The sequence below is a fragment of the Chlorocebus sabaeus genome, chromosome 20 (assembly GCF_047675955.1).
Source record: "Chlorocebus sabaeus isolate Y175 chromosome 20, mChlSab1.0.hap1, whole genome shotgun sequence".
Lineage (NCBI taxonomy): Eukaryota > Metazoa > Chordata > Mammalia > Primates > Cercopithecidae > Chlorocebus > Chlorocebus sabaeus.
The window spans coordinates 70,276,799-70,304,347 of NC_132923.1; the positions used below are offsets into that span (position 1 = coordinate 70,276,799).

The 27,549-nt window shown below is 38.4% G+C and overlaps 1 protein-coding gene across 16 annotated transcripts in view; it reads right to left on the reverse strand.

The window, feature by feature from the left end:
- The window catches only part of SGIP1 (SH3GL interacting endocytic adaptor 1), a 225,315-nt gene that overhangs the window by 128,580 nt on the left and 69,186 nt on the right, over positions 1–27,549 (reverse strand). For all 16 annotated transcript variants that reach the window (XM_073007221.1, XM_038001163.2, XM_038001198.2 and 13 more), the window contains exon 2: positions 5,300–5,363. In XM_073007221.1, coding sequence (XP_072863322.1) covers positions 5,300–5,363 — 64 coding nt within the window. The remainder of the gene's footprint in view (positions 1–5,299; positions 5,364–27,549) is intronic.

Below are 27,549 nucleotides of genomic sequence, written 5' to 3' on the forward strand. Positions count from 1 at the left end.
TAAGTGCTTAAGGTGAACTGTGATATCTTGAGGAGTTTGGTGTGGGGTTGGAATCATTCTTCAGAAGGTGAAATCAGGTAAGAGAATTATTGCTTAATGGCAGGGAGCCAGTGAGAAAAGAGAGAGAGAGCGAGCGAGCAATGCAGAGAGTTGGTGGGATGCCATCTAGACTCCAAGGTGTGATTCCCTTTCCCCACAAACATCCCTTCAAAATTAGCGGAATATTCTACTTGGATTATAATACACTTGACAGAGTGCATATTTTTCATAACGAGTGAGTTCTGTGTCCACAGAGATGCAGAGGTGAATCAGTGATAGAGGGGCAAGAAACAGAGAACATCCTAATATTGAAAGACCATGGGAATTGACAGAAATCTTGAGACTTTTGGACATTACTTGGCTGTGGAAATTAACCAGTTTGAAAAAATTTTATTTAAAATAGAATGATAGGAAGACTCTTAGCTGACAAAAGTACTTGTAATGAGCCAGGCGATTGGTTAGGACCAAAGGATAAAAATAATGAAAACATATTCATCACAGAGAGAATGAAACAGGTGAGTAAATCCAGTAGGTTATCATGGTCATAGTAAGCTCAGGCTAGTAGGAGAGCACTGAGAATAGGTACCAATTCATACTCATCAAAGCCAATTCTCTTTTTTATATATATATACTTAGTCTGCCTGTCTCTCTCTCTTTTTCTTTCCTTCTTTCTTTCTTTCTTTCTTTCTTTCTTTCTTTCTTTCTTTCTTTCTTTCTCTCTCTCTTTCAATTTTTTTTTGTTCTTTTCTTTCTTTCTTTCTTTTTTTCTCCCTCCCCCTCCATTCCTTCCTTCCTTCCTTCCTTCCTTCCTTCCTTCCTTCCTTCCTTCCTTCCTTCCTTCCTTCCTTCCTTCCTTCCTCTCTCTCTCTCTCTTTCGAGATGGAGTTTTGCTCTTGTCACCCAGGCTGGTGTGTAATGGCACAATCTCAGCTCATTGTAATGTCTGCCTCCCAGGTTCAAGTGATTCTCCTGGCTCAGCCTTCCAAGTAGCTGAGATTATAGGCATGCGTCACTACGCCCAGCTAATTTTGTATTTTTAGTAGAGAAGTAGTTTCACCATGTTGACCAGGTTGGTCTCGAACTCCTGACCTCAGATAATCCACCTACCTCAGCTTTCCAAAGTGCTGGAATTACAGGTGTGAGCCATGGTGCCTGGCCAATATACTGAGTATTTCTTATTAGGACTTCAACTTACTGGGACTTAAGGTCTCTATATATGAGTATTTCTTACTAGGACTCCAACCTTACTAACGGAGCTGGGAGAGAGGTGATTGCATCAACTTTTGGGTAGGATGTGCTCAGAGGCACTGATCCATGTGGGGATGCCTTTGGGAACCGCAAGCAATAGATGCGGCAAAAGCTCGGAGATTGGCCTGGCTGTGGTGTTGCCCACTGTGGATCCAGGTACAAGGTCCTATCAGTAGGGGATCTTAAACGGGAGGCACTTGACCTCATACTAATTGCAGCTGTTGGGATGGTCTTTCACAATTATTAATCAGAGAAACTGTGATTGTACATAGTGGCACTGGAGTCCTATTCTGATCCTTCGTCTTCTCTACTAATGGAAATGTGGCTCATGTGTCCAATGCTGACAGTGAGCGTGGTGGCTAAGGGCACCGGCTCCAGTGCCAGACTGCCTGGGATCAACCAGTGTCAATTTCCTAGCTGCAGAAGCTTGGGCAAGTTACTTCACCCCTTTTTTTCTTGGTTTCTTTATCTATAAAATAGCCAGCATAACAGTATATACCCCATAGGGCTATTAGAGGATTCAGTGGACTAACAAAAGAGAAGAACCTGAAACAGTCCCTAGAACATAGTAAATGCTCATTAAATGTTTTCTAGAATAATAATTTTTATACACTATAACCCAGGATAGGGAGTGAAGAGATTTTAGCAGCCTCAGACAGTTGGGCATGTGTTCTAATTTCACTTTCTAACCCCCTGAGGTTTTATATTGTATTTTAAAATAATTTTTTTCTTTTTCATGGCAGACTTATTGTCTTTGCTGACTTCTATTTTAAAAAGAATCATCTACCATGGACTTTTGGGATCTATTTTTTAAAGTTTCAGTTGCCTTTTGTAACTACTGTCTTTTTTTTTTTTTTAACCCTCCTATTTGTCTGGGTTTTAATTCTACCCATTGATATTTTTTCTTTTCGGCGATGAAAGCACAGACACTGGATTTTAGACTAGAATATGGGCTCCAAGTCTTAGTTTCTGAGTAGCCTTCAGAAAATTACTTAACCTCCTTTGGCACTAATATTTCTCTTTAAAATTGACGTATTGCTGCTAACGTTATTTAATTACTAGGAAGACTAAAAAGGATATCAGCGCAACATATGCCCTGCACAGGGCCTGCCACTTAGCACAAGCTCTCTCCCTTCCCCGACCAGCTGCTGCAATGATGATCAAATCAGGAAACTCTGGTCATAAGCCCACTGTACATCTAAGGAGGTTCAATCACCTGAAGTTGGTTCTGGTGTCTACCCTAGCAGGTTGCTGAGCAACCCATAGTGAGTTGTAGCAGCCCTGAAAAACAGTTTGCATCAACAAGGTTTCAATGATCACAGACAAACATAAGCATTTACTAAAGCTGAAGGGACAGCAAATTGCTAGAGCACTTTCCCAACCCCTTTGCATTTATGATTTCTTTTCCGAGAATGATATGTGATCAAATTACAGAGTTCATGAAAGCATTACGGAGTTCATGAAAAGCAAAGGCTTATACTAAAAATACTAAACAGCTTGTTCTTTGACCATTACTGACGGTGGAACCAGCTTCAGCTATTTTGCTATCACATAAGTAATTTGGGACTCTCAAATGATAAGAAGTTAACGAAGGATACTTGGGATTCTTTAAACAAATGTCTTATTAGAGTACCTCAGAGAGATATTTGGCCTCTACCCATAGCTGCAAGGAATAACTCAGTTATTTTAATAACTTCAGAAATGGTGATGGAAGAGTAGTGCTTTGGCTACATGTAAATTAGTGCAGCCTGCCCTGGAGAGATTGTTCAACCTCTTCTCTCTCAAGAAAGCTTTTTCCTTTATAACTTTCCTCGCATGCCAGAAATCTCCGGTGTTGTCAGTTACAGACATTGTCTTCCTTCAGAAATGGATTTAGTTTCTGTTAGCGATGTTCTCCTGAGATCCATTGAATAGCGTCCCACACAACACCTGGCACTACGAATCCTATAATGCCTTCCCTTATATGACTCACATAGTGTCTGGCCCTTTAGGGAAATTTGATTCCATTTAGTGTAAATTTCTTTGTTGTTGTTGTTTACAGGTGTGGAAACTGAGGCCCAGCAAAGTAAAGGGTAATTCCCAAAGCCATGGAGTTTGGGCTGTGCTGGGACTACAGCCCAGGTCTTCTGATCTAGTGAAGGCATCAGCACATATTCTGGGTGGTTAATTATTAGAAAATGGCAAACTTCTTAAGAAACAATGTAATTTATATAATCCTCAGAAAAATATTCGTAACTTAGTTATTTAGAAAAATTTGCAGGACAAAAGTAAATGTAATATCCATGAAATAAATAGTTACAAAGGAAAATGAAAAAAGAAAATATAAGAACTTAGTATTTGGCATCTAGACAAAAAATAACTTCGTTCCCCCAATCCTTTACACTCTTTGGCTTAAAAAACTTTCAAGGTTTCAAGGTGGCCCACTGCCTATGGAGGTAGCCCACACACCTCGGCCTGGTACTTAAGGCCCTTCCTATCTGGTCCTGATCTCCTTTCCAGCCTTGCCTTCCATTATCACCTTTACCTGTAACTCCCAAGTAGACAAACTGCCCCATTTATCTTGTCAATAAATGCCTAGTGGACTTTTCTACCTTTCTGCTTTTGCTTTTGTTGTTCCCTTTGCATGAAATATACATCCTCATCTTCTTGAAGGCCAAACTCAAGTCTCCTCCCTGATCCTGAAGCATCACTGATCGTCAATCCAAATATGAGACTTTTCACCCTCAAATTCCCATGAAATCCCATCTTAGTTGCTTGTAAGGAACTTACACATATTAATTTGTGTCAGTAATAATAAGAGTACCAGCAGCTGCCATTTGCTGAGCATTTACTAAGTATTAGGTACCATATGAGTCATTTCAAATATGTTACCTCATTAGTTGTATAAACAATACTTTAATTTGTGTAGTAGATATTTTGTCTCATGAATCATAAATTCTTAAAGGACAAAGACCCAGGGAAATACTCAGGATCTTGTGATAAAATGTATGCATGATAAAAATATACAGAATGAAAAGCTAAAGGCGAGAATAAATGTGGCTTTCTTCATTTTCACCTATGCCCATACAACTATTGCTGTTCCCTTTTTCTAACTTTCTTTCAGAGATTCTAGCCAAATGAGGGGTATAATGGGTTCAATTCTGATGTACAGCAAACTACATCAGATCTGCATTTCTACCTGGTCACAAGCACCTGCAGCTGAATAATTGTGTTCTCCCTACACTGGTCTTGGGCTGGAGTCTCAAGTTCCTGGCCAGTGGACTTCACGTATATAAGTTACCTGGTTGTCTCCAAAAGGCAACTGAGATTTTGTGTCAGAGCCAAATACTTCTGCAGGAGAATTCAAGATGGTCAAATAAGTGGAAGGAAGTTAGTGGAATGAAACTGTTATGTCATTGGACATTTTCAGGGTCTATCAGTGTCTGTGGGCAACTAATTCTCTTAGATATGATCACTTAAATATGTAAAAGCATCCCCACAGTTGTTTCTGGCTTTTGTTTCTTATTCACCGCTAAATATCCAATCATTCCTGAATTCTGTTGGTCGATTTACAATTTGGCTTGTACAAAATCTTGGCATCTCAAGTAAGAGCTTTGGGAGGTTATGTAGTCTACATTTCTGTTTCTGGCTAGGTCTAATCTATCCAAACAGGTGTTTTGTTGTTTAGTTCAGATCATAGGCTCAACCCTATATGTGGTAATGAATTCTTTTTATCCTTCATAAAATTAACAGTCACATTTTCTGCGTCCTGAGACTGCTGGGAAGTGTAATGATTTAAAAAGAAAAGAAAGAAACACATGATAAAAAACTGAACACGTGATGAAAAATTTTTACTTTTTTAGCATAAATCTAAGAACTCTTTATATTGAATAATTACAGTTTACTCAGAAATGGGGAAAGCAAATAGTACACAATATCTGAGAAAACTGTGTGGCAATCTTATATTGACTATGACAAGAGCATCTCTTATGCAAATAGCTTCTTCAAGGAGGCAAACTGCTAAAGTACATACGTAGAATCAGTGTCCTTTTCTTTCTTCCGTATTCCAAAGGCCTTCCTTGTACGTTTTTTCAATCCTGTGGGAAAACAGCAAAAGGTCAAAAACTCTCTCAGCAACATTCAAGTGAACATATTTTGAAAGTTGTAACACACCAGTTAGACTTGAATGTTTAGAAAGCAATGAAGTTTCTGAAGTTGTATGTATAGGTATAGGTATGCGTGTCTGCATATTCATATGACTCATCATTACATTTTTCAATAGTTATTTATCAAGGACTTCACACCCTAAGTTCTTAGCACTATAAGCAACACAAGGACGCATGGGTATAGAAAAGATTGCAAGATTTTCTTAGACTACTGTTATTCATCACCCATATTGGGGTTCTGCCAAGAAGTCAAATCACAGATTTAGAAGAATATTTCAGGTTAGACATATTCTTTAGACTGGGATAATGCCAAGACAGAGATCATGTGACCCATGCCAAGAGAACTGCACAGATATGACACATCTCTGTGTCCCGTATTCCCATCTTATCTTTTACTACTTTCTCCAGTCTGTGGTGCACTGAATTATTAACCATTCTCTGAATACACCCCAAAATTTGCACTCCTGTATTTCTTTCTTTCTTATGTGGTCCTTACTCGTGATTGAAATGCTTTCCCCTATTTTGTGGACATTTAGAATTTCAATTCATCCTTTAAGGCCCAGGACAAATGCCACTCCTTCTGTAGGGCCTCTTAATCCTGGAGGCGTAAGACACTGATTATTCTGTGTCCCCCCCAAAATGTTGCTCTTATATGTAGGATATATCAAATGGTATCACCTATTAGTTTCTGTGTCAGTTTCCCTAGTAGACTGTGATCCTTTCTTGAACAAAGGCCAAGGCTCCCTCATTTTTAAGTCCAGATAATATTTGTGATTTAAAATATCCTCCAGGAAGCACCATTCCAGCAGTACTGGCTAAGAAAGCCCTTTTCTTCCATCCTGACAAGTCCAGTCCAGTCTTGGTTCTTCTCTACTCATCCTGTCAAAGCTGTTTGGATTTCCCACCCCCTACATGATCCATAGTTACAGACATGCCTTGTGCGTCTGTTAGTGAGTATTATTCAAATAAATTAAATGTTTATGTATTCAAACCTTAGACTTGTTATTGGTGGTTTGGAAAGTCTTCTTGAGAAATTGGAGCTGAGAAAGTCACTGATATTTCAGATTTGTTTGGTACTGCCAGGTGGAACAAAGGGAAAAACAATGACAGAATCAGTGAGTTGATGATACGTTTTTCCAAAACATGTGAGTCAGCCCAAACCACTCAGAGTATCTGAGTCATTCATTATCTGCCTCTTAGGATACTACTCAAATACAATCTTCAAAATGTCTCTGTTCTGTCTAATTTTGTATTTTAATAGTCATCCATTTAAGACATTTAGGTCTTTAAAATGTCAATTTTTTTAAAACTCCTCCCACATAAAACTATTTTCCGTTACTTACCACATGATGAGTTTATAGGAAAACATATTGACATTTAAAACTACCCACCCATAATATTTAGAAACATCTTCTCCCCTTTTATTTTTTATTTTGTTTATTAAAAATTTCTTTCTCACCTCTAATTGTCTTATTCCCTTACAAGGACAAAGTGTCATAGTTACATAATCATCAGTCTATCCCTACAATTTTCCTTGGGTTTTAAGTCTCCTAATTGGCTTTTCTTTGCTTCTGATTTAGCTTTGAGCTCACAATGAATGCCATATTCAGCAATCACCACTGGTTTTTACAGGACTATAAAACCAATGCTATTATCATCTCAGGGTTTCAAGTGTGTTATTTCCTGTAACTTGACCTATGAGATAAAAAATAGCATGCCTTACCAAATATATCAGAAAATATACACACATTCCAGTACTCTTTGTATTAAATTGGTAACAGAACGGGAAATAGTAGTTTTCCATAGACCCTGTGCTGGTTTTGACCACCAAGTTTGGACAATAGCCAACATGAACTAGGTCATGAACATCATGAGTTGTCCACTTCCCAGTGAAAAAAAAAAATGCACCAAATCAGGATCCAAGAGGCAGAGAGTCCATTCCCAGCATCAGTTCTAATTGCATAGCTTAATATAAGTTACATTACCTTTACGCTTCAGCCTCTCAGCCTATAACAAATCAGCCAATGATAAGAGACGAAAGAATCTGTACATCTTCACAAAATGCCATGCCTATATCTGTAGCTTTACTTTCACTGGAAATCATGTTTTTAACACATGAAATACACTTATACATAGAATGTAAATAGGAATACACCAAAGATGTGAAATTCTAGAAAAAAATGCCCTAATCAAATTGTTGAATAAGAAAAAAATGTTGAGCCAGGCTCAGTGGCTCATGCTTGTAATCCCAGCCCTTTGGGAGGCTGAGGCGAGTGAATCACTTGAGGTCAGGAGTTCAAGACCAGCCTGGCCAGCATGGTGAAACCCCGTCTCTACTAAAAACACAAAAAATTAACCTGGTGTGGTAGCACACACCTGTAGTCCCAGCTACTTTGGAGGCTGAGGTGGGAGAATTGCTTGAACCTGGGAGGCAGAGGTTGCAGTGAGCCAAGATCATGCCATTGCACTCCAGCCTGGGTGACAGAGTGAGACTTAATCTCAAAAAAAAAAAAAAAAAAAAAAAAAAAAAAAAAAGGTTGAAAATATTTTACTTCTTCAAAAGTGGAAAGGTTTAAGAAGTTTACAAAAAATGTGAAGGAAACTGAAAGACTAAAGCAAATGAAGTTATGGAAGTCAGTTTTTCATACCTTAATGAATCTTCCAGAAGACCCAAGGAGAAAACAATCGCAGCAACTGCGTTAAAATTAAGTGAAGAGAGGTGTGCTCATGTCTTTTGAGAATTCATCAAAAAATACTGAAACTCTTCAACAGAGAGCAACAATAGTCAAGGATCTTACAGGAATAACAAACTTAAGACACTATGTTCAATAATCTGATAAGTTTTAAAAACACTATATCCAATGATTCTCCACTTCAGGTAGTTACAATTACAGTATAATTACATCTGGGGTGGAGCATAAATTTTTTATCAACTATTTTTTTACCAAAAATGGGAGGGCAAAATCTAAGCGTTCTTTAAGAAATGCAATGACTTTTCTCTTGCCAACATCAAAACAAAGACATCTAAAGGGAAAGAATTTTACTGTCTTGATAATCCGGGGTTAGAATGGTTCTCTCCCAAGCTATGGAATTGAGAACACTTTCCTATGTGAATCCAAAACTGCTGTAATTCATCAGCCACACTGTGTGTCTGTCCTGTGCCCCTAACTTCTCCACCGAATTCAGATTTCATTAGCTTCTTTTGGTGTTGTGGGAAACAACCACACACACACACACACACACACACACACACACACACACACACACACACACACATTAAGTATAAATGGATTTTTAAAAGGTTGAAAACTTATTTCAAACTAGGCAGCCCGGTTATAATGTTACCAGACAAATGCCATCAATATCTTACCAGGTAAGATAAATAAAGCAATATACGTAGAAATAGATAATAGTGATAGTGTCAAAAATACAGAATGGGAAGAAGTTTTGTCATTGGAATACTACCAGCTACCACTGCTGAGGTCCTGCCTATTGCCCAGGCACTGGTTGCATATGTTGTCTCATTTAAATCTCTTACAAACTTTGTGAAAAAGTAGGTGGTATTTTCCCCTAAAGTAGTGAGTCTGAGAGTTTGCCTAAGTTAAGTTTTATTATCTTCATCCCCAGTGAGGAAACAGGAGTCTACTCTTACTCCAGTACTCCCCAGAATGTTGGGGTTATTCAGGGCTTTGTCCTAGGCACTTCTACATCCTTTCTGAGCGTGATTTCATCCACCAATGTGGTTTCATTCATCATATGTATGCAGAAAAATCCTGAATTTATAGGTGAGACCCAGCACAATCTCATGAACTTCTGAATACAGAGTACTTCTCATACTCAGGCTCATACAGAGACACCAGATTTCTTCAAAAACCTTCAGACTCTGCTTATAATACATATGTAATAAAAGCTGTAAAGATATGCCCAATCATTTAGTTTCTAATTATCTTGTGAATGAAATTCCTTTTAAAATGAAATAGCTTTCCATTAACAGATAAATGGATAAGCAAAATATCCATTGCCTAGCCATGCAATGGAATACTATTCAGCCATAAAAAGGAATAAAGTACTGATACAGGCTACAATATGAATGAACCTTGAAAATACTATGCTAAATGAAGGGAGTCAAATGCAAAGAGCCACATATTGCATTATTTCATTTATATGAAATTTCCAGAGTAGGCAAATTGATTAATACAGAAAGCAGATTGGAGGTTGAGAGAGGCTGAGTGAACGGGGAAAGGGGAGTGGCTGCTTAATGAGTAGAGGTTTCCTTTTGGGGTGATATAAAGTTCTGGAACTTGAGGGTGGTTATGTTGCACGACATTGAGAATGTACTAAATGTCACTGAGATTTACACTCTAAAATGGTCAAAATGGAAAATTTTATTTTGTTTGTATTTTACCATGATAAAAAAGAAATGGAATAGTTCAAGCCTGATTATTCTGTGACAAGGGAGGACAAGGAGGGGAATAAGTGGGGAAGAAAAGAAAGAAACAAGGCAGATTGGCTTAAAAGTTTGTGGCACGTGTTACTGCTTTTGTTTTTGTTTTGTTTTGCCAAAAACGTTGTCAAATATTTAGTAAAAAAATCAATACAGTCACGGATTCCTGTTCATAGTAACCTTCAGTATCAAGAAAGTAATATTTCCATGAGAATTTACAACAGGACATCCAGCTTTTCTTGCTCATGTGTCAGATGTTTGCAAAAAAGCTTTTCATAAGCAAATGCATTTTTGTCATGATGCTTGCTCCTTTGATCTGTCCTCCTAAAATCACAATATTATATTAATCCCACTAGATGGTGAACTCCATAAAGTCAGCAGCTCCATCCATGCGGGCATCTTGTTTATTTTCACCTCCCCATGTCGCATGAAAAGAACATTCTTTAAATTCATTTGTGCAATTGTATTAAAAGAGAGGCACTATTTCTCAATCCCCTTTTCAAACTGCAAATAAGGCCCCATTGGAAGCTTATGAAGGCAAAACCTCTATTTTAAAATGAAACAGAAAAACGTGCATAAATACTGTTTCATGAAACTCTTGGCCAAATTGGATGGTGATATAAAATACATTTTTTATGTGATATGGTTTGGCTCTATGTCCCTACTCAAGTCACATCTGGAATTGTAATCCCCACATGTCAAGGGAAGGACCTGGTGGGAGGTGATTGGATCATGGGGGCAATTTCCCCCATGCTAATGAGGGAGTTCTCACGAGAGCTTATGCTTTAAATGTGGCACATTCCTCCTCCTCCTCTCTCTCTCTCTCTCTCTCTCTCTCTCTCCCCCCCCCCCCCCCCACATCTACTGCCATGTAAGATGGACCTTGCTTCCCTTTCACCTTCCACCATGATTGTAAGTTTCCTGAGGCCTCCCCAGCCATGTGGAACTGTGAGTCAATTAAACCCCCTTTCTTTATAAATGACCCAGTCTTGGGTAGTATTTTTATAACAGTGTCAGAACGGCTAGTACATTATGATAGACTGCAGGTCAAAAACAGTTTGAACATCATTTTTAAAAAAAACTTTAAAAAAATAACTCTCTTAATTTGAAACAAAAATTAGTGTGTTTACTGGTGTTTTTTTCTGAAGCTTCCCTAAACTAACTAAAAAAAAGCCCGCGAAGTACCTTAGAATGTCCTGACTTTAAAAGTATACAGACCTGCAGGTGAAGAAGAAACTGTACAACAGAAAAAATAAACTATCTTTATCCATTTTCTTTTCTCCTGAGTACAACTGATAGGAATTGTAGGGATTCATTAAATAAACATCAAATTTTGAATTTGAGCCACTTTTAAATTTTACACTGAAAGGATAATTGTTTAGAGGAAGGCTTTAAAAAAAAGGAAACTTGGACTCTATACTAATTTTAGGTAAAACATCAAAGTCTCATACTCCAAAGAACCTACAGAGTTTTTGCTTGTTTAGTTTTATTTCTATTTTATTTTATTTTTAAAACATACCCGAAATATTTTTGTCCATAAAAATGATGACTGTTTCTGTAGATTGCCAAGTGGAGGTCACACTCCTGGAGCTGAGTCCCAAACAGAAGACACTGAAGTGCTTTCATTCTGTAGGCAGAAACTGAGGACCAAACTGCTGGCCTTAACCCACGATGCTGTCTCCTAGAAGTGTAAGTGGAGAGTCCTGCCAATAACCCCTCCTTTCTCTCCTTGTCCTGTATTCCTACCACTCCATTGCTAGCTGGTAACAGAACAACATGGAGAGGCCAAATATAGAATGGTCACCTTCTTAACAGCATCTTAGCAGAAATGGGCTTACCACCCAAGCTAACTTAAAGAGACTGGGGTGGGAAGAGAGGTGGGGCAGGTACAAACCAGAAAAGAGTCAAAGACAAAGCCAGATTCTAATACTGGGGCAGGCAGAACCTGCGGGAGAGGGTGTTCTGTCTTTGAAAGCACTTCTTTTTTGCCCACCTTCCTTACTCACCTCATAGTCTAGATGCACATTGCTTTCTCTAAAAGCTCTTTATGGTGGTGTTAGAACCTCCATATAAACGTACTGCCTTTAAAACTGTTGAAAAGGCACCACTTTTGGAGATCATGTTCCCAGGGTGCATTTGCTCCTCCTGCCTCCCATCACTCACTGTGCTTTTAAACAGAGCTTGGACAAGACAATGACTAGGAACAAAGCCAGCTCTAGGAGTGATCTAGAGCTCTGGAGAAGAAGAGGAGCTTTAAGAAGAGGAGACATGCTGGCAATGACCGTGCTTTAGGATCAATATGTAGAACCCAGTTAATAGTGGAATGCGATCTGTTCCTCACATATCTCTCCCAGAAGCATGCAAATCATGCTTCCAAAAACTGAAGTAGGGTGACGGGGTAGAAGGGAGCAAAATATGTGACCCTACTCAGAATCCAAAGATCTGGGTTTGAAACCCAGTTTGACTGCCTTCCAGCAACATTGATAGAGAGTCTAAGAGATACTGTGGTACTTTCCATATAAGATTCGTGTTTTCACAAGATAGGAGGTTTGGAAAGACAATCTTAATTCTCTCTGTAATCACTAGGGGTGAGGGAAAGGCAACTCTTGTTTACTGAGAACCTTGCATGTGCCAGACACTGTGCCAAACACTTTAAAGCAGACCAATTCTTTCAACAACCTGAGAAGGTATTACTAACTCCCTGTCTTTGGATTAAGAAACAGACTCAAAGTGAGTAAGTTTCTCTTTCACAGTCACTAAACAAATGAGTAACAAGGCCAAGATGTTGAGCTAGGTCTGTTTGGCTCCAGAGTTAAGCAACTTCTTTCAGAGTGGTCATGATGATTATTGCAGTACCTAGTTCACAGAAGACATGTCATCAATGTTTGTTTAACAATTTCTTTAAAAGCTGCTTGGTGTTTATATAACCATTTTTTTAAAAGCTAATGACTTTTATTGATGTTTGAAATCTACTTTCCATTGGTGTCCAACTTTTTGATATTTATTTGTGTATATAGATGTATTAGGGAAGGAGGAGAAGGAGCCCCAAACTATACCAGATGCACCAATCTGAATACACAGGCCTTCGGCCAGAGAGCAGACTCAGAGTGAGGGATGTGCTGAGACCTCATTATATTTTAGGTGGGAAATGTGCACAATGATACAATAAAAACTCAATTTAGCCCAAAACATATATCATAAAAAAATTAATAGACATAATGTACTGAGTACTTGTGATGTTTCAGGGAATTTATCAGGAACTTTCTTATCTCAGTCCAACACAATTTAATGAGATGGGAGCTATTGTCATATTGATTCTATATCATGGCACATGAGAAGCACCAGATGCCAGGTCGTACAGGTGATAAATAGCAGAACACATTTTAAAACACCCTCTGCCTGACTCCAGAGTCCAGGCTCCTCATGACTTTGGAATATCTTTTGTTACTCATCACAATTCATTTCATCCTCTTATTAAAAACAAAAAAACAAGAATGTGATTTTTTGTTTGAAAAACTGGAGAGAGATTTTTAGGCAAGTTAGGTTGCACATTTCTTATACACAAAGGCGGTATTTTGCAAGTTTAAACCTTTATATGCTGCCCAGTGAACATAAAGAGACCCAATAAATATTTGCTAAATGGATTATTTCTGTAATAAATATAAATTTTCAGCTTGAGTCTTCATTAACTTGGAGGGTTACTCAAAGGTGAATCACATGTAATGGAATTACTTATTTTCTGCAGGAACCCAGGCCAAATATTTGGTCTCAGTAATAAAAAACAGGCAAATTTAATTGCCCTGGGCACAATGCCGCATATTGACAGCAACTCTAGACTGGCTATATCTTTTCATTATGATGCTCACTGTATTTCTGTCAGAAAAGATTAAGGCGCTTTGTGTATCAGCTTTCCCTCTAGGTTTTAAATATAGTCACTGTAATCCAATTCAGATTCTTTGTCATCAGAAATTCTTACAGAAAGACATAAAACCAGTTAAGATGGAGGCCAGTTGGTCCAATGATTTTTTACGATATTTCTGATTTCCCATGCATAGACTACTGCCTAGGGTAGAAGAGATGCTTCATAAAGGCAAGTGCCAGGAAGTAGAAAATGTAGAGTTCAGTGTCTAGCACTACCTGGTGCAAGGTAGTCATTCAGTAAATGTTTACAAGCCGTTCTACAGATTTGCAATTCTTTTTTTTTTTTTTTTTTTTTGAGATGGAGTCTCGCTCTGTCGCCCTGGCTAGAGTGCAGTGGCGTGATCTTCTTGGCTCACTGCCAGCTCCACCTCCTGGGTTCATGCCATTGTCCTGCCTCAGCCTCCCTGTTCAAAGTTGGTCAGCATGTGGTTTTGGTATGAATGTTTCACCTACATTTTTACTTGACTTAAAGGAAATCCAGGTAATCTCTGTACTTAGTATGCACAAAACCTCTCTACAATACCTCATCATTCTGAGCTGAGCACTGAACCTTTTGGGAGAAATCTTAAGGACACACGCCATTAGCAATAAATTGCAAAAGGGTCTGATATAAATGACAACTTGAAGTTCAGATTTGATATATAAAAAATCATGCTGAAACACTGAAATGAGGATTTCTAGAGGGCAATTATGAACTTCAAGGTGCTAAAATTGACTTTTAAAAAAAGAAATATTTGTTCTTTTGGTAACATAGAAGAAAATGTTAAAGAAGATGGTCATGAAATAGGTTTGCTACAAAGGGACTTGGTGTTTGCTGTGCCAATATTAATTTGAATATAATTGGGAAGAATTTTAAGCAGGTGGTCAACTTCTGTTAAGCTATAAGAATAGTACAAAGATCCATGGGAAGTATACATAGTTGTAAAGTATGAGCTTTGAGATCAGAAAGATCTCAAATGTCATCTTCACTCCTTCCTAGGACAAGTTTCTTGACCTCTCTGAGTCTCAGTTTTCTCAGCTATCTATCATAAAAGGTTTTTGTAAGGTTTAAATAAGTGTAAAAACCCAGTACAACACCTAAAATATATTGAGCATCACTTTATGCAGATTTTTCTGCTTTTCTTGGAATTTTGATAGTTATAAAACAACTAGAAATCAGCTCTTTTAACAGATCACATAAAAGAAACTAAATGATACAGAAGCCTCATAACTCTATTCCTTTAGAAATAAAAATATGACATCAGAATTTGAAAATAATCAAAATTTCAAAACCTCAAGCTTTTCTTGGTTAGAGCAATAATAACAAAACCAAACTCAGTCTCAAGAAATGTCATTGACTAACATCTGTCATAAAAGGTAAGTGGGGATTAAAACACTCACAACAAGAAAAATAACTCTCTCATGCAGCAGGAAAATACAGCATTGATGAAGCCTTCTCTTTGTGCAAGTCTGTTACAAACTTCGATTGATCGGTTGGTCTTTCCAGCGTGATCTGAAAGTAGGTCAGTGCTCCTTCTACTTGGGTTAGGGATATCACAGAATTTGGAGTTTCCTGCCCAGCCTATTTGGGAGACACACAAGTTTTGCATGAAGGAGAATACTTTAAACACTAGGTAAATTAATTTGACCTGTTCCCTTAGAACCTTGATCTGTAAAAACGTTACTTTCTTTTTCTCTCCTTCATTTTCTCCTACTACAGTCATTTATTTTCTTCACATCCTTCTATCTCCAGTCCCTCCCTGCCCTGACAATGACTTGTAGAAAGCATTTAAATTAATGGTCCTGCTCAGATAGACTTTTTAGGCATAAACAGAAAAATTCAATTGAATTGTAATTCACCAAACCAAATGAGGTTTAAAAAACCCTCCATTTCCCACAAGAAAATAAATTCAAAAGAAAAGGAAACGGATAATACCAGAAATGCTTTTCTATATGCCCTTTCCCTTTTATATTTCATTCAGGGAATAGGGGGCCAGTCCTTCTGTAAAATCTATAAATTCTTATTACATGTATCATTTGATCACTCAACTTAACTTATTCAAAGGTCAATTTAAAAAGGAAGCTGGTGGATGTGCGCAGGGGCTCACACCTGTAATTCCATCACTTTGGGAGGCTGAGGCGGGCAGATCACCTGAGGTCAGGGGTTCAAGAACAGCTTGGCCAAAACGGTGAAACCCCATCTCTACTAAAAATAGAAAATCAACCGGGAGTGGGGCGCATGCCTGTAATTCCAGCTACTCAGGATGCTGAGGCAGAAGAATCGTTTGAAACTGAGAGATGGAGGTTGCAGTGAGCCAAGTTCACACCATTGTACTCCAGCCTGGGCAACAAGAGCAAAACTCCATTTTTTTGGGGGGGGTGGGGGGAAGCCCGGGGGTGGAGGCTCATGCCTGTAATCCCAGCACTTTAGGAGGCCCAGGTGGGTGGATCACCTGAGGTCAGGAGTTCGAGACCAGTCTGACCAACATGGAGAAACTCCGTCTCTACTAAAAAAAAATAATACAAAATTAGCCGTGCGTGGTGGTGCATGCCTGTAATCCCAGCTACTCGGGAGGCTGAGGCAGGAGAACCAATGGAATCTGGGAGCCAGAGGTTGTGGTGAGCTGAGATCATGCCATTGCACTCCAGCCTGAGCAACAAGAGTGAAACTCCATCTCAAAATGGAAAAAAAAAAAAAAAAAAAAAAAAAAAGCTGGAACATATCCCCCATTAGAATTCTTCTTCTGGTTTAATTCTAACCTACTATGTGGAGGCAGAGAGGTAGATAAAGTAGGAGATTACATGATACTGCCCTTTCTATACACCACAGGCTATTAGCCAACTTTATTTAATAAGGATCTGTGAAGTCTACTTCTAAAAAGGAATATAAAGGTTTAAAAAGTTAAAATTATAGATATAAATATGAAGTTATTTTTGAAAAAAATCAGCCATCAGATAAACACACATAGAAATAAAAGGTTTTAAAGGAAAATAAATGTGCAGTATATGCTCTAAGTTCTTTGGAGAGGCCTTAAAGGCTACCAGGATGCATGTAGAGTAATCCTGTTTGTAAGATTTATAATAATAATGACCGTTGATCTATTTATCCATCTGTCCTCCATCTATCCATTCTTTGGCTGTAAATCACAATAGGTAACAGAAATTCACTGTGGTGAAATTCATCCTGTTGGATCACATAAATCCATCAAGTTACAGTGAACACCTGCTCTCCCTTAGTCTTTCCTCAAGTCAACTCTCTTGGAAAGTTAACCCTTGGCAGGCTTGCAGATTTATTAAGCCATTCCCTCAGAATTTTAGAGTAAACAATCATGTCATTATTCTCTGTCTTTACATACAGATCTTCTATTTCAAACAGTTAAATACATATTTGTGGCTCTACTAATGATTCTCAGATCCTAGGTCCTCATAGTCAACTCGCAAGAATGGAATGATAATTTTTCTCATCACTGGTCAGTATTTTCTTCACCAATTGTCCAGTATTGGGCACGGATGTAACTCCAGAATTTCATTCAATGCTTAGAGTCATCTAAGCTCTGGAGTATTTGGCATCACTATCAGAAGATTTCTTCATCTTCTCATTCAGTGGTCAGTAGAAAAGGAACCTATTCAGTATCTGTCATGTGCCAGAGACTTTTCTAGACTAGAGATACAACATCTAATATTACCCTCTAATTATGTGCAATCAGAGACCAGTTACTAAAACCCTGAAACACTCTTTCCATTAGGTCACTGTTACCCACTTTAGTTATCTATTCATCGAAGGGGCATATATGCATTATTGCGTGGTGTTTGAGGTGAAGAGTGACATGAGGTGAGGTTGCCAGGAGTCAATCATGCAAGTTTTAGAAAGTCAAGTTAAAGACCTTAGATTTTAGGCTGGCTGCGGCGGCACATGCCTGTAATCCTAGCACTTTGGGAGGCTGAGGTGGGCACATCGCTTGAGCTCATGACTTGGAGACCAGCCTGGCCAACATGGCAAAACCCCATCTCTACTAAAAATACAAAAAATAGCTGGGCGTAGTGGTATGCACCTGTAACCCCTACTTGGGAGGCTTAGGTGGGAGTATCCCTTGAGCCCAAGAAGCAGAGGTTGCAATGAGTTGAGATTGTGCCACTGCACTCCATCATGGGCGACAGAGTGAGACTCTGACTCAGAAACAAAACAAAACAAAACAAAACACACAAAACCTTAAATTCTAAGTAGAATGGGCAGTCGTTGAAAGTCCTAAAGAGGTAGACAAAGTAGGACAGGAAAGTGACATCCTCTGACTTTTTTTTCCTATCAGCAATGTCTATTACCTAGTGCCAGAAAACTTTAGGGCAATAGTAATTAATTTCTATAATACTCACTATGATAAGCTAAATAAACAGAGTGTTTTCTACAACACCAAAAGACAAAATTATATTGAGTATTGTTTTAGTGTTAAAAGTGCTATGCTGTATATTTGTTTAAAAGCTAGCATTTAAATTATTATCTGTATTTGAGTTATGAAATGCAAACTCTCCCTAACTAGAATATTTAATTTACCAGAACAGCTGAATACCTGAACAGTTAACTCTTAGAAATGTTCTAGTTTTGACAGTAATAAGCCAATTCTGAGTTTTTAGCACTTCAGAGTTTTCCAGTTGTGACAATATGTAAATATACCAACGTTGACAATCTTAATTGGGATTTAAACTAATTTAGAGCCTTCTTTTTAAACCTCCATAATTCCTGAACTCAAACCCTCACAGAGTTTTGTTACATTGACAGTCAGACATGACATCAGATTTTAGCTTTACCACTAACTGTGTAATGTCAAAAAAAAAATCATTTAATCTCTCAAGAATTCAGTTTCTATGCCTTCTTCACACGATTATCGTATTAAATGAGAAAATGGGTTTGGATATATACATAAAGCGCTACCCAAGCAAAAATTAGTATCATTTATTGATATAATTATTATTACCATTTCAGTTGAGAGTTGAGAAATAGTAAACTGTCATAGTATACATCATATAAAAGTAAAGAGTCCAACCCATTTCAAATGGTAAGGTCTTTCTCTTCCTTTGTTAATACAGAAAGGGGAGGAAAATCCACATCTCTTCGCAAATCATCTAACAGTGTGCTTTCCGATTCCTTCTGTTATAGTTTGGATGTTTGTCTTCCATATCTCATGTTGACATTTGATCCCTCATGTTGGAAGTGGTGCCTAGTGGAAAGTGTTTGGGTCATGGGAGAGGATCCCTCATGAATGATTTGGTATCATTCTCAAAGCAGTGAATGAGTTTTCAAGCTGTTAATTTCTATGAGAGCTGGTTGTTAAAAAGAACCTGGCACCTCCTCTCCTCCTCTCTATTGCTTTCTCTCGTCGTGTGACCTCTGCACACACTGGATTCATTTCATCTTCTGCCAGGAGTGAACGCAGCCTGAGGTCCTCACCGGAAGCAGATGCTGGTGCCATGCTTCTTGTGCAGCTTGCAGAACCGAAAGGCAAATAAACCTTCTTTTCCTTCTAAACTACCCAGTCTCAGGTATTTCCTTATAGCAACACAAGTGGACTAGGACACCTTCTGTTGAATAACATTGACTCTAAGATTCTGTAACATCTTATTTAATTTTCAGTAATCTATCAAGACAATCCAGTGTTCACATGAGGCATGTATAAACTGAAGCTGAATCCATCATCTTCCTCCCCAGCCAGTTCTTTTGCCAGGGTTCCCTCTCCAAGTAAACTGGTGCCATCATCCTCCAAGATGTTCCATCCAGAAACCTAAGAAGTATCTTTGATTTTTCCTTTCCACATCCAAACCATCAGGGAGTGCTGTTAGGTTTCTTTCTTGTATCTATCCAATCTGTTCACATGGGCTTCTCCCATCGCATGAGGCTATCACCTTTGAGACATGGCCTCCAAGAGTGCCATGGAAAAGGAAGAGAATGTGAGGATGTCACCTCAGATACTTTACCACTCCAGCCAGGAAGAGACAGAATTGTGCTTATATACTGTTGGCCAGCAGGAGTTTGGCTTATGGACCATGTGGCCTCACCTACATGTGAGACACTGGAAACAAAGTCCCTGGCTGTGAAGTCAATCCCCAGCAACAGCTCTGCATATGCAGAAGAGAAGCTTGGCTCTTTGGAAGTCAACTAGCTATTGTTTTCAAACCCCATTATCCCTTCTCTGCAGCCCTGAGCTCCAGTCCCACATAATTAACTGGCTCTGCTATTTACTCCTGATGTTACTATGAATAAACATACTTCTCTCAGCCTCGGCATCCATATCCACAAAATGGATCTTATCTCACAGGTTAATTATGAAGACTAAATAAATCATGCATTCAGAAACTTAGCAAAATCAATCACTTATCACAATAAATATTTTGGTTTTTTAATTTTTATTTTTTATTCTCATAGGTTTTTGGGGAACAGGTGGTGTTTGGTTACATGAATAAATTCTTTAGTGTTGATTTCTGAGATTTTGGTGCATCCATCACCCAAGTAGTATACACTGTACCCAATTTGTAGTCCTTTATCCCTCACCCCCTCCCACCCTTTCCCACCGAGTTTTCAAAGTCCATTGCATCATTCTTGCGCCTTTGCATCATTGTAGCTTAGCTCCCACTAATAAGTAAGAGTATACAATGTTTGATTTTCCATTCCTGAGTTACTTTACTTAGAATAATGGTCTTCAGTTCCATCCAGGTAACTGCAAATGCCATTATTTAATTCTTTTATGTGCAATAAATATTTTTGGGAAATTGAATATGAATGTAACATTTGACCCCGGGATAATCCTTAAAATTGATGGAATTAAAAAAAATATGTATATATATACTATGACTTACTGAATTACTTTTTTCCCCTAAAGCTGCTGGTTGTTCCTGTTCTTGTGTGGTGACTTTTACTGAAGGATTAGAAAGAGGCGATGATAAGACACAATTAATGAGTAGCTAAATTACATAACATCAGGGAAGAGATGAATGTCTGGTTCAGTAAGATAAGCAAAACTGAATTCCAAAGAAATTCAAACAATAGGCACACAGCCACACAGAAAATTTTAGAGGAGCCTGGTCTCAAACTTTCATCCCTTTACTTCAGTTTAGTATGCTTTACCAAGTTGCTTCATTAGATATGAGTGGGTATATACGTGTAATAAATAACTATATATAATCACATAGAAAAGTAAATGTTGATATCTTTACCTAGAGAGAACACAAACTCATACCTAGTTTCTGTAGTACTCTAGCATATAGAGTAGTTTTAGTTTTTTTGAGTATGGTTTTTGTATCTACTTCTACACTAAATATATCTAATTACTTTCTAAATGTCTGGAACAGTGCAGTGAACCCTATTTGGCTGAATAGCGTTACCTGAAAATCTGACTCACATTTCCAGTGATGCTAATAAATTTTTAGTTGAAATTTGGCTTAGCATTTTGATTAAGTTTTCTGTTAAGTGCTCTAAAAAGACTTTCAACTGATGAGATTATAACTTCAAAGGCAGAAGGAAAGTAAAGGGTGACTTTAATAACGATGAAAAAAAAAAAAAGCCCAGAATAAGATATCATTAGAAACAGGGTCTGTAGAAAAGCCAAGGTCCAAATGCCAAATCTGAATGAAGCTAATTTTGTGGTGCTCTCCACAAATGTATTTTGTTTTTTTCTAAAATAGTCACATTTACAAGATAAATTATATACTGAATTCAAAAGTTTGCTAGCATCCTAGTCAGGTTGGCTCAGATATTTCTCCTCTGAAACTCATTTGAAACCAGAGGCTAGCTCTAGTCCCTCCTGTTGAGTTGCTAGCCATCCAAATACATCCACACATCTTGTTCACTTCTACCATTTGGCTTAAGTGGTGCAAACCTCTGTGATTTCAGCAGAATTCAATCTGTTAGGAAGTCACCAGAACACAGAACTCCTTAGTTGGTGTGGCATTAGGACCTGGTCTGCTATATTTCTCCAGTTTTATCTGTCACTGTAACTCTAAGCACTCCACTCTGAAACCAAACGAAAGTTATTTCTATTCCCTAAACAAGTCTGCACATTTGTGGTCTACGTATTTGCTTCTGTTTGGATGACTCTCTCTTTGGATGATCTTGTCTTCAAACTGGCCACAGAAACCTTCCCCTTCTCAAGCTGGTTCAGAAATGCCTCACTATACCTGCTGGAAGTTGGATTTCAAAATGGATATTTTTCCCTTTCTTCCAAATTTCACTTAAGACTTCATTATAAAACTTATCGAATTTTGCCTCATATTACAGTTTACATTGTCTTTCTTCTTTTAGATTTTAAGCCAATTGAAGGCATTCGTCTTATCTCATTCATCTTGTGCCCATTGGTGATCCTAGTTCAGTGTCCTGACTGCAGATGGAACATTCACTATGCTGAGAAGAGGGCTCCAAGCTAAGCAAAGGCTCAAGTATCAAAAGTGACCTTCATCCCTGTGGGATATAAGTGACCAAACCAGGAGCTCTTAAATTAAGTCTTCTTCCATTACTGAGGAAAACAAAAACAAAAACAAAAAAACACCCTCGACTAAATACTTATTTGCTCGTCTACACTTGTAAAAGAGCATGTGTTGTAAATACCACGAACACCCTAAAAATACAGCAAAGTAAATGAAGAAGTGGAAGGAAAAGTGAGATTAAGGCATGGCGAGTCCATACAACACTGAAGAGACCCTCACACTCTCACTCAATGCCTCCTCCCTCCTGTTTTAAGGTTAATCTCCTTTTCCATACTAGAAAAACAGCAGAAAATCAGAAGGAGCCAAGGGGGCAAAGTTAAACATAAGTATTAATGGGAGCTGCCAGAGGGGAAATGAAACATCATATACTTCAGAAAACCAGAGAGCTTTTATCTTCAGGCCAGCAGCCCGAAACACAGCAACAGTGTGTGGTAGCTCTGCTGAATTATAGCACAGCATGTTAAATGATATTCTAAATAATGATCAATGTGAAAAATGCTTTATAAATGGTTTTAAATAGTTACAAAAGTAACTTTTCATCATCAAAATATAGGTTAAATTAGGTGTAATTGCTTTTGCTTAAGAAATGTATTAGTGCCGGGAGCGGTGGCTCAAGCCTGTAATCCCAGCACTTTGGGAGGCCGAGACGGGCGGATCACGAGGTCAAGAGATCGAGACCATCCTGGTTAACACGGTGAAACCCCGTCTCTACTAAAAAATACAAAAAACTAGCCGGGCGAGGTGGCGGGCGCCTGTAGTCCCAGCTACTCGGGAGGCTGAGGCCGGAGAATGGCGTGAACCCGGGAGGCGGAGCTTGCAGTGAGCTGAGATCCGGCCACTGCAGTCCAGCCCGGGCTACAGAGCAAGACTCCGTCTCAAAAAAAAAAAAAAAAAAAAAAAAAAAAAAAAGAAATGTATTAGTAAGAATATATATACATATATTACAGATTAGAAATATCATCAGATATGAGGTTGTTAAAGGATACATCTTAATCTCCCAGAAAATGAGATTCTGTAAAATAAGAAGAGCTAACTGTAAGCTAGTATTTATTAAATGCCTGCCATGTACTTTTCATGCATTATCACGTGAAACTCACAGCACTACACTGTGAAATGGGTATAATCATCTCCACTTTGCAGATGAGGAAGACCTCTCTGAGAAGTCCCGCAATTTGCCAACATGGCATGGATAGAAAGTGATGAGCCTGAGTCACATTCGGGCTCGTGGAAACCCAAGGCCAGTATTCTTGCCCCATTTTCACACTGTCTGGATAGGTGGATGAGGAGTGGGCGTGTGGGGTACACAATGCCTTGACTATGTACACACTGAACTCAGCTCACACACTCTTTGGTGATCCCCTCACGCTTCCCCTGTTTTCCTCTCCCAGCACTCCTGGGAGCATCTGCTCTATCTGGTCTGTTCTCTCTGGTCCACTCAGTTTTCTTGCTAGCGTTGTTATAGAGAAAGAGATTTAAATGAAGAGAGAAAACAAAAAACAATAGCAAGAACTGTCAAGGATGGCAAATGGGAACCAAATATCCCCTTTCCACCAAGTGCTTGCTTTTTAAGTAGGCTTCACCTCTAAAGCATATGAAAAGGCCATTTGTCAGGCATCTTTGTGGAGGGTGTCCCCTGGTGGAGGGGGGTGGGGCATTACCCTAGACCTTTCAGGGAATCCCCTGTTACAGAATATATCCAGCCAAATAATCAGAGGGCAAGGGGAAAAGCAGTACTGTTTCTATCTCTGAATTGTTAGTTTTAATTTTAGTGACAGAGTACAGTGATGACTTCTGGCTTTTCTCTTCAAATACTTTCAGCCATCAATTTCCAGCCAAACCCACCCCACCACCATGGTGCAAGCACGTCTCATCAGCAATTAAGAAATAACTTTGAATGTCTGCTTGAATTCTGTTATTGAGGATCAAATGTAGTAAAATTCCTATTACAACATAGTACAGTTCACAGAAACTGTGCATGGCTCCAATCCCTTTTTCATCAGGGTATGTCTTTTAAGATTCTAGGAAAACATATTCATGAACATGGTATGATAAGTCTTACACCACATAGCAGTGACTCTTAATCTCTTTTTGGTCACAAACTCCAGTGAGAATCTAACAAAAGTTATAAATCTGCTCATAAAATACAGGCAAGAACATATCTACCAATCCATGTATAACATTCTTGGGAGTTTATAGGCTGCCTAAATGTATCTGCAAACCCCAATTTAAGTCCCTCACTCTGTAGGAACTCAATATATATAGTTTTTGCATTAATGTGTAAAAACAGTGAATGATAAATTATCTTGGCAGAGACAACCTAGCTATGCTGAGCATTATGATGACTCTTTGTCAGATACTAAATGAGTTGCTTAACACCTTGGAAGGAATCAGAGCCTGAGTTAGGCTTAGAATGCACAGTATCTGTCCCTGGTCTCATGATGATGGATGCTATGAATTACAGTCAATCAGTCAAGTCCTCTGTCATGTCTGCCTCATGGAGCCTTCCTATTTTTCCTCTGGCTGGTCTAGTCATCCATCTGTTTCTATTACACAGCCACAGTGCTTTTGCTGGCCCCGTAGCTTTCAAAGCTGAATAGGAGGAGAAAAAAACCCAAACCAGTTATTTAAGAAGCAGAAATAGAAATAAAGAGCTTGGTCATTACCAATGATGATAAAGGAAAAAAACAGACATAGTTCCTACTGTGTGATAATTATTTCATACAATGCTAAACCCCCTCACATACCTTATCTTGTTTAATCCTTAAATCAGTCCTGATGGGTAGGTATTATCCATGCACACTTTTTACATGTGGGTAGCAAGAGGTTCTGAGAGATTAACTGACTCATGTAAGATCCCATGGTGAATAAACAGCACTAATATTTAAATATATTTGAGCTTGACTACAGGCCTAGTATTTTTTCCTACTACATAATGCCTATGTTTTAAAAATCTGAGACTTAAGTTCATGCTTCCTATATTTTGAAATTATCTATGTCTGAGAGATCTCAGATCTTCCCCAGATGAAAAGATGTGCATGGAGGGAGGAGTAAAGGTGACTTATACCTTCCATAATACTCAGGTGAATTCCAACATTGAGGTTAGGTGGTCTTGGCTGAACCACAAAGCAATCGAAACCTTACCTGGAGAACTGGGCCTCAGTCCGGGAGCGTTCCGACTCACACTGCCTTTTCTCTCAAGACACGGCTAATTGAACCACAGACATAATCGGTGGTATTGAGCAATAATTCCTAAACATTGTATCCGCTTTCCATTCACCCTCAGACACCAAATTAGCCTTCACCTGCATGTCCTCTGGATCAAAAATAAAAACCTTGATGAACTGTCATGACAAAAGTGCCAGCTTGTTTTGGGCTAGAAAGGGGTCGTGAGTCATTGTTTGAGCTGTATTTGTTAAGGGCTCTGAGACACACTAGATAGCACAGTAGTTTTGTGACATCCAGACTGTTTGCCTCCTCTCATATAGCTTTAAAACACAGTTTGCTATAATGACTGTGGCATCAATCTCCTTAATTCAAGTATCCAGGTTAAAAACAAAGCCACATCACAATTCATTAGGAAGATGACTTGGGGGTGTCACATTTCTCTTTTCTGCCTTGACAATTCCCCGTTTATACATTTTTTAATGTCTCTACTCTTTAAGGGAGGTACCTGGTGTAAGGTAAGGAGCTTTATCTGGGAATTACTGCCATAGAGCAATTGCCTGGTCACATGAAAAGCCTTTAATGTTTACTCAGAGGATGTCTCCCAAAGTCATACACAGAAGGATGAAATGGATGCTGTGTATGAAGAACTGAAAACATTTGCTATTTGTAAATAACACTAAATAAGAAGAAGACAGTGACAGGAGATGGGACTAAAGGGTCAGGTCATGGGGTTCCCTTTGTTCCATGGAAGTGGCTTGGACTTCATTCTGAAAGTTACTGGATGCAAATGTAATGTTTTAGTGAAAGATTTATGGGGTTAGATTTGTACGTATCAGGGAAGATGAAGTGAAGAGCAAAGACTAGACATAAGGAGACCAGTTTAGAGAACGTGGTGACAATTTAGTCAAAATATATGACGGGAGCCCTAAAAGAGGACGTTGCTCTAGAAATGGAGTAGAAAAATAGTGAATTAAAGAATTATTTAGGAGATAAAGTAGGAAAAACTAAGTGAATGATTGGATATTGGGTTGAGGGAGTAGAAAAAACTCAAAATGATTCACAGTCAGAAGTAAGGGGCTACAGGTTGACCAGGGAAGACTGAAATGTCTCTGACTGTACAAACTACTGGTGAAACCACTGCTGATCCAATGCAGTAACTCACATTTTTACATAGTGGTGATAGTTTGTGAATTTAATGTTCATTACATTACATATTTCATTATCCCAACCATCCTGTGAGATAAGCATTATTTTGTCTATTTACCATTGGATGAGAAAATGGGTTGAGAGAAAGTTAAATGGACTTGGTCAAGGTCACATAACAAAGCAATGGTAGAGTGAGGGCTCAGACACAAGTTTATACAGCTAAATGTAGAAAACAACTTCTTTTTAAGTTAAACAATATAAATTGTCCATTTTGACTATTTTGGTATTTTCATGTTATTTGACTTGGCAGTATGCTATGTTGTTTCTCTGTGGAGGAATCTCATTGTCTGAGACAACCACGATGGAAATGCTTTTTCATTCATTATTTCGGCATCTTTCTTTTGCTGGTGCATGCTAGTGGTTTCTTGCATGGAATATTTTGCTACATTATGAGATGAAACTCAGAACTCTGGTAATAAATTCAAGGGGTGAGAAGTCAAGTAACTTCTTTGATCAGTAGAAACATGTCCTTCCTTCTCCAGCACTTTTTCTTCTTAAATATCTCATCATATTTAGCATACCTTAGAGGTATTTTTCCAGAGACAGATCCTACCTATTTCACCAGGTTACCATGAAAGTAAAATAAGATAACACATATAATGGGGATTCATAAACTATAATGTGCTGCCCAACACATTTTTCTGTGTTGTTATTCTCTGATCAGTTATGGAATAAAAGGAAAGAAGACAAAAAACTATAGTCAATATCCTCTGGACTCCTTTCCAATTCTTAGTATATTCCCTCCATTAGCACATTCCAAAGTTCATCTGAAATTGATAAAACAGCTAGCTGTTGATTATATCTAGCTATTGAAAATGAAAAGAAAATACTCCATAGCAACTTTTGTTATTAAGATATTGGGGGAAAGTTGGAAAGTGATTGTTTAGACATAGGTCTATCAAAGATAATAATCTTAACCCTACTTAGCATTGG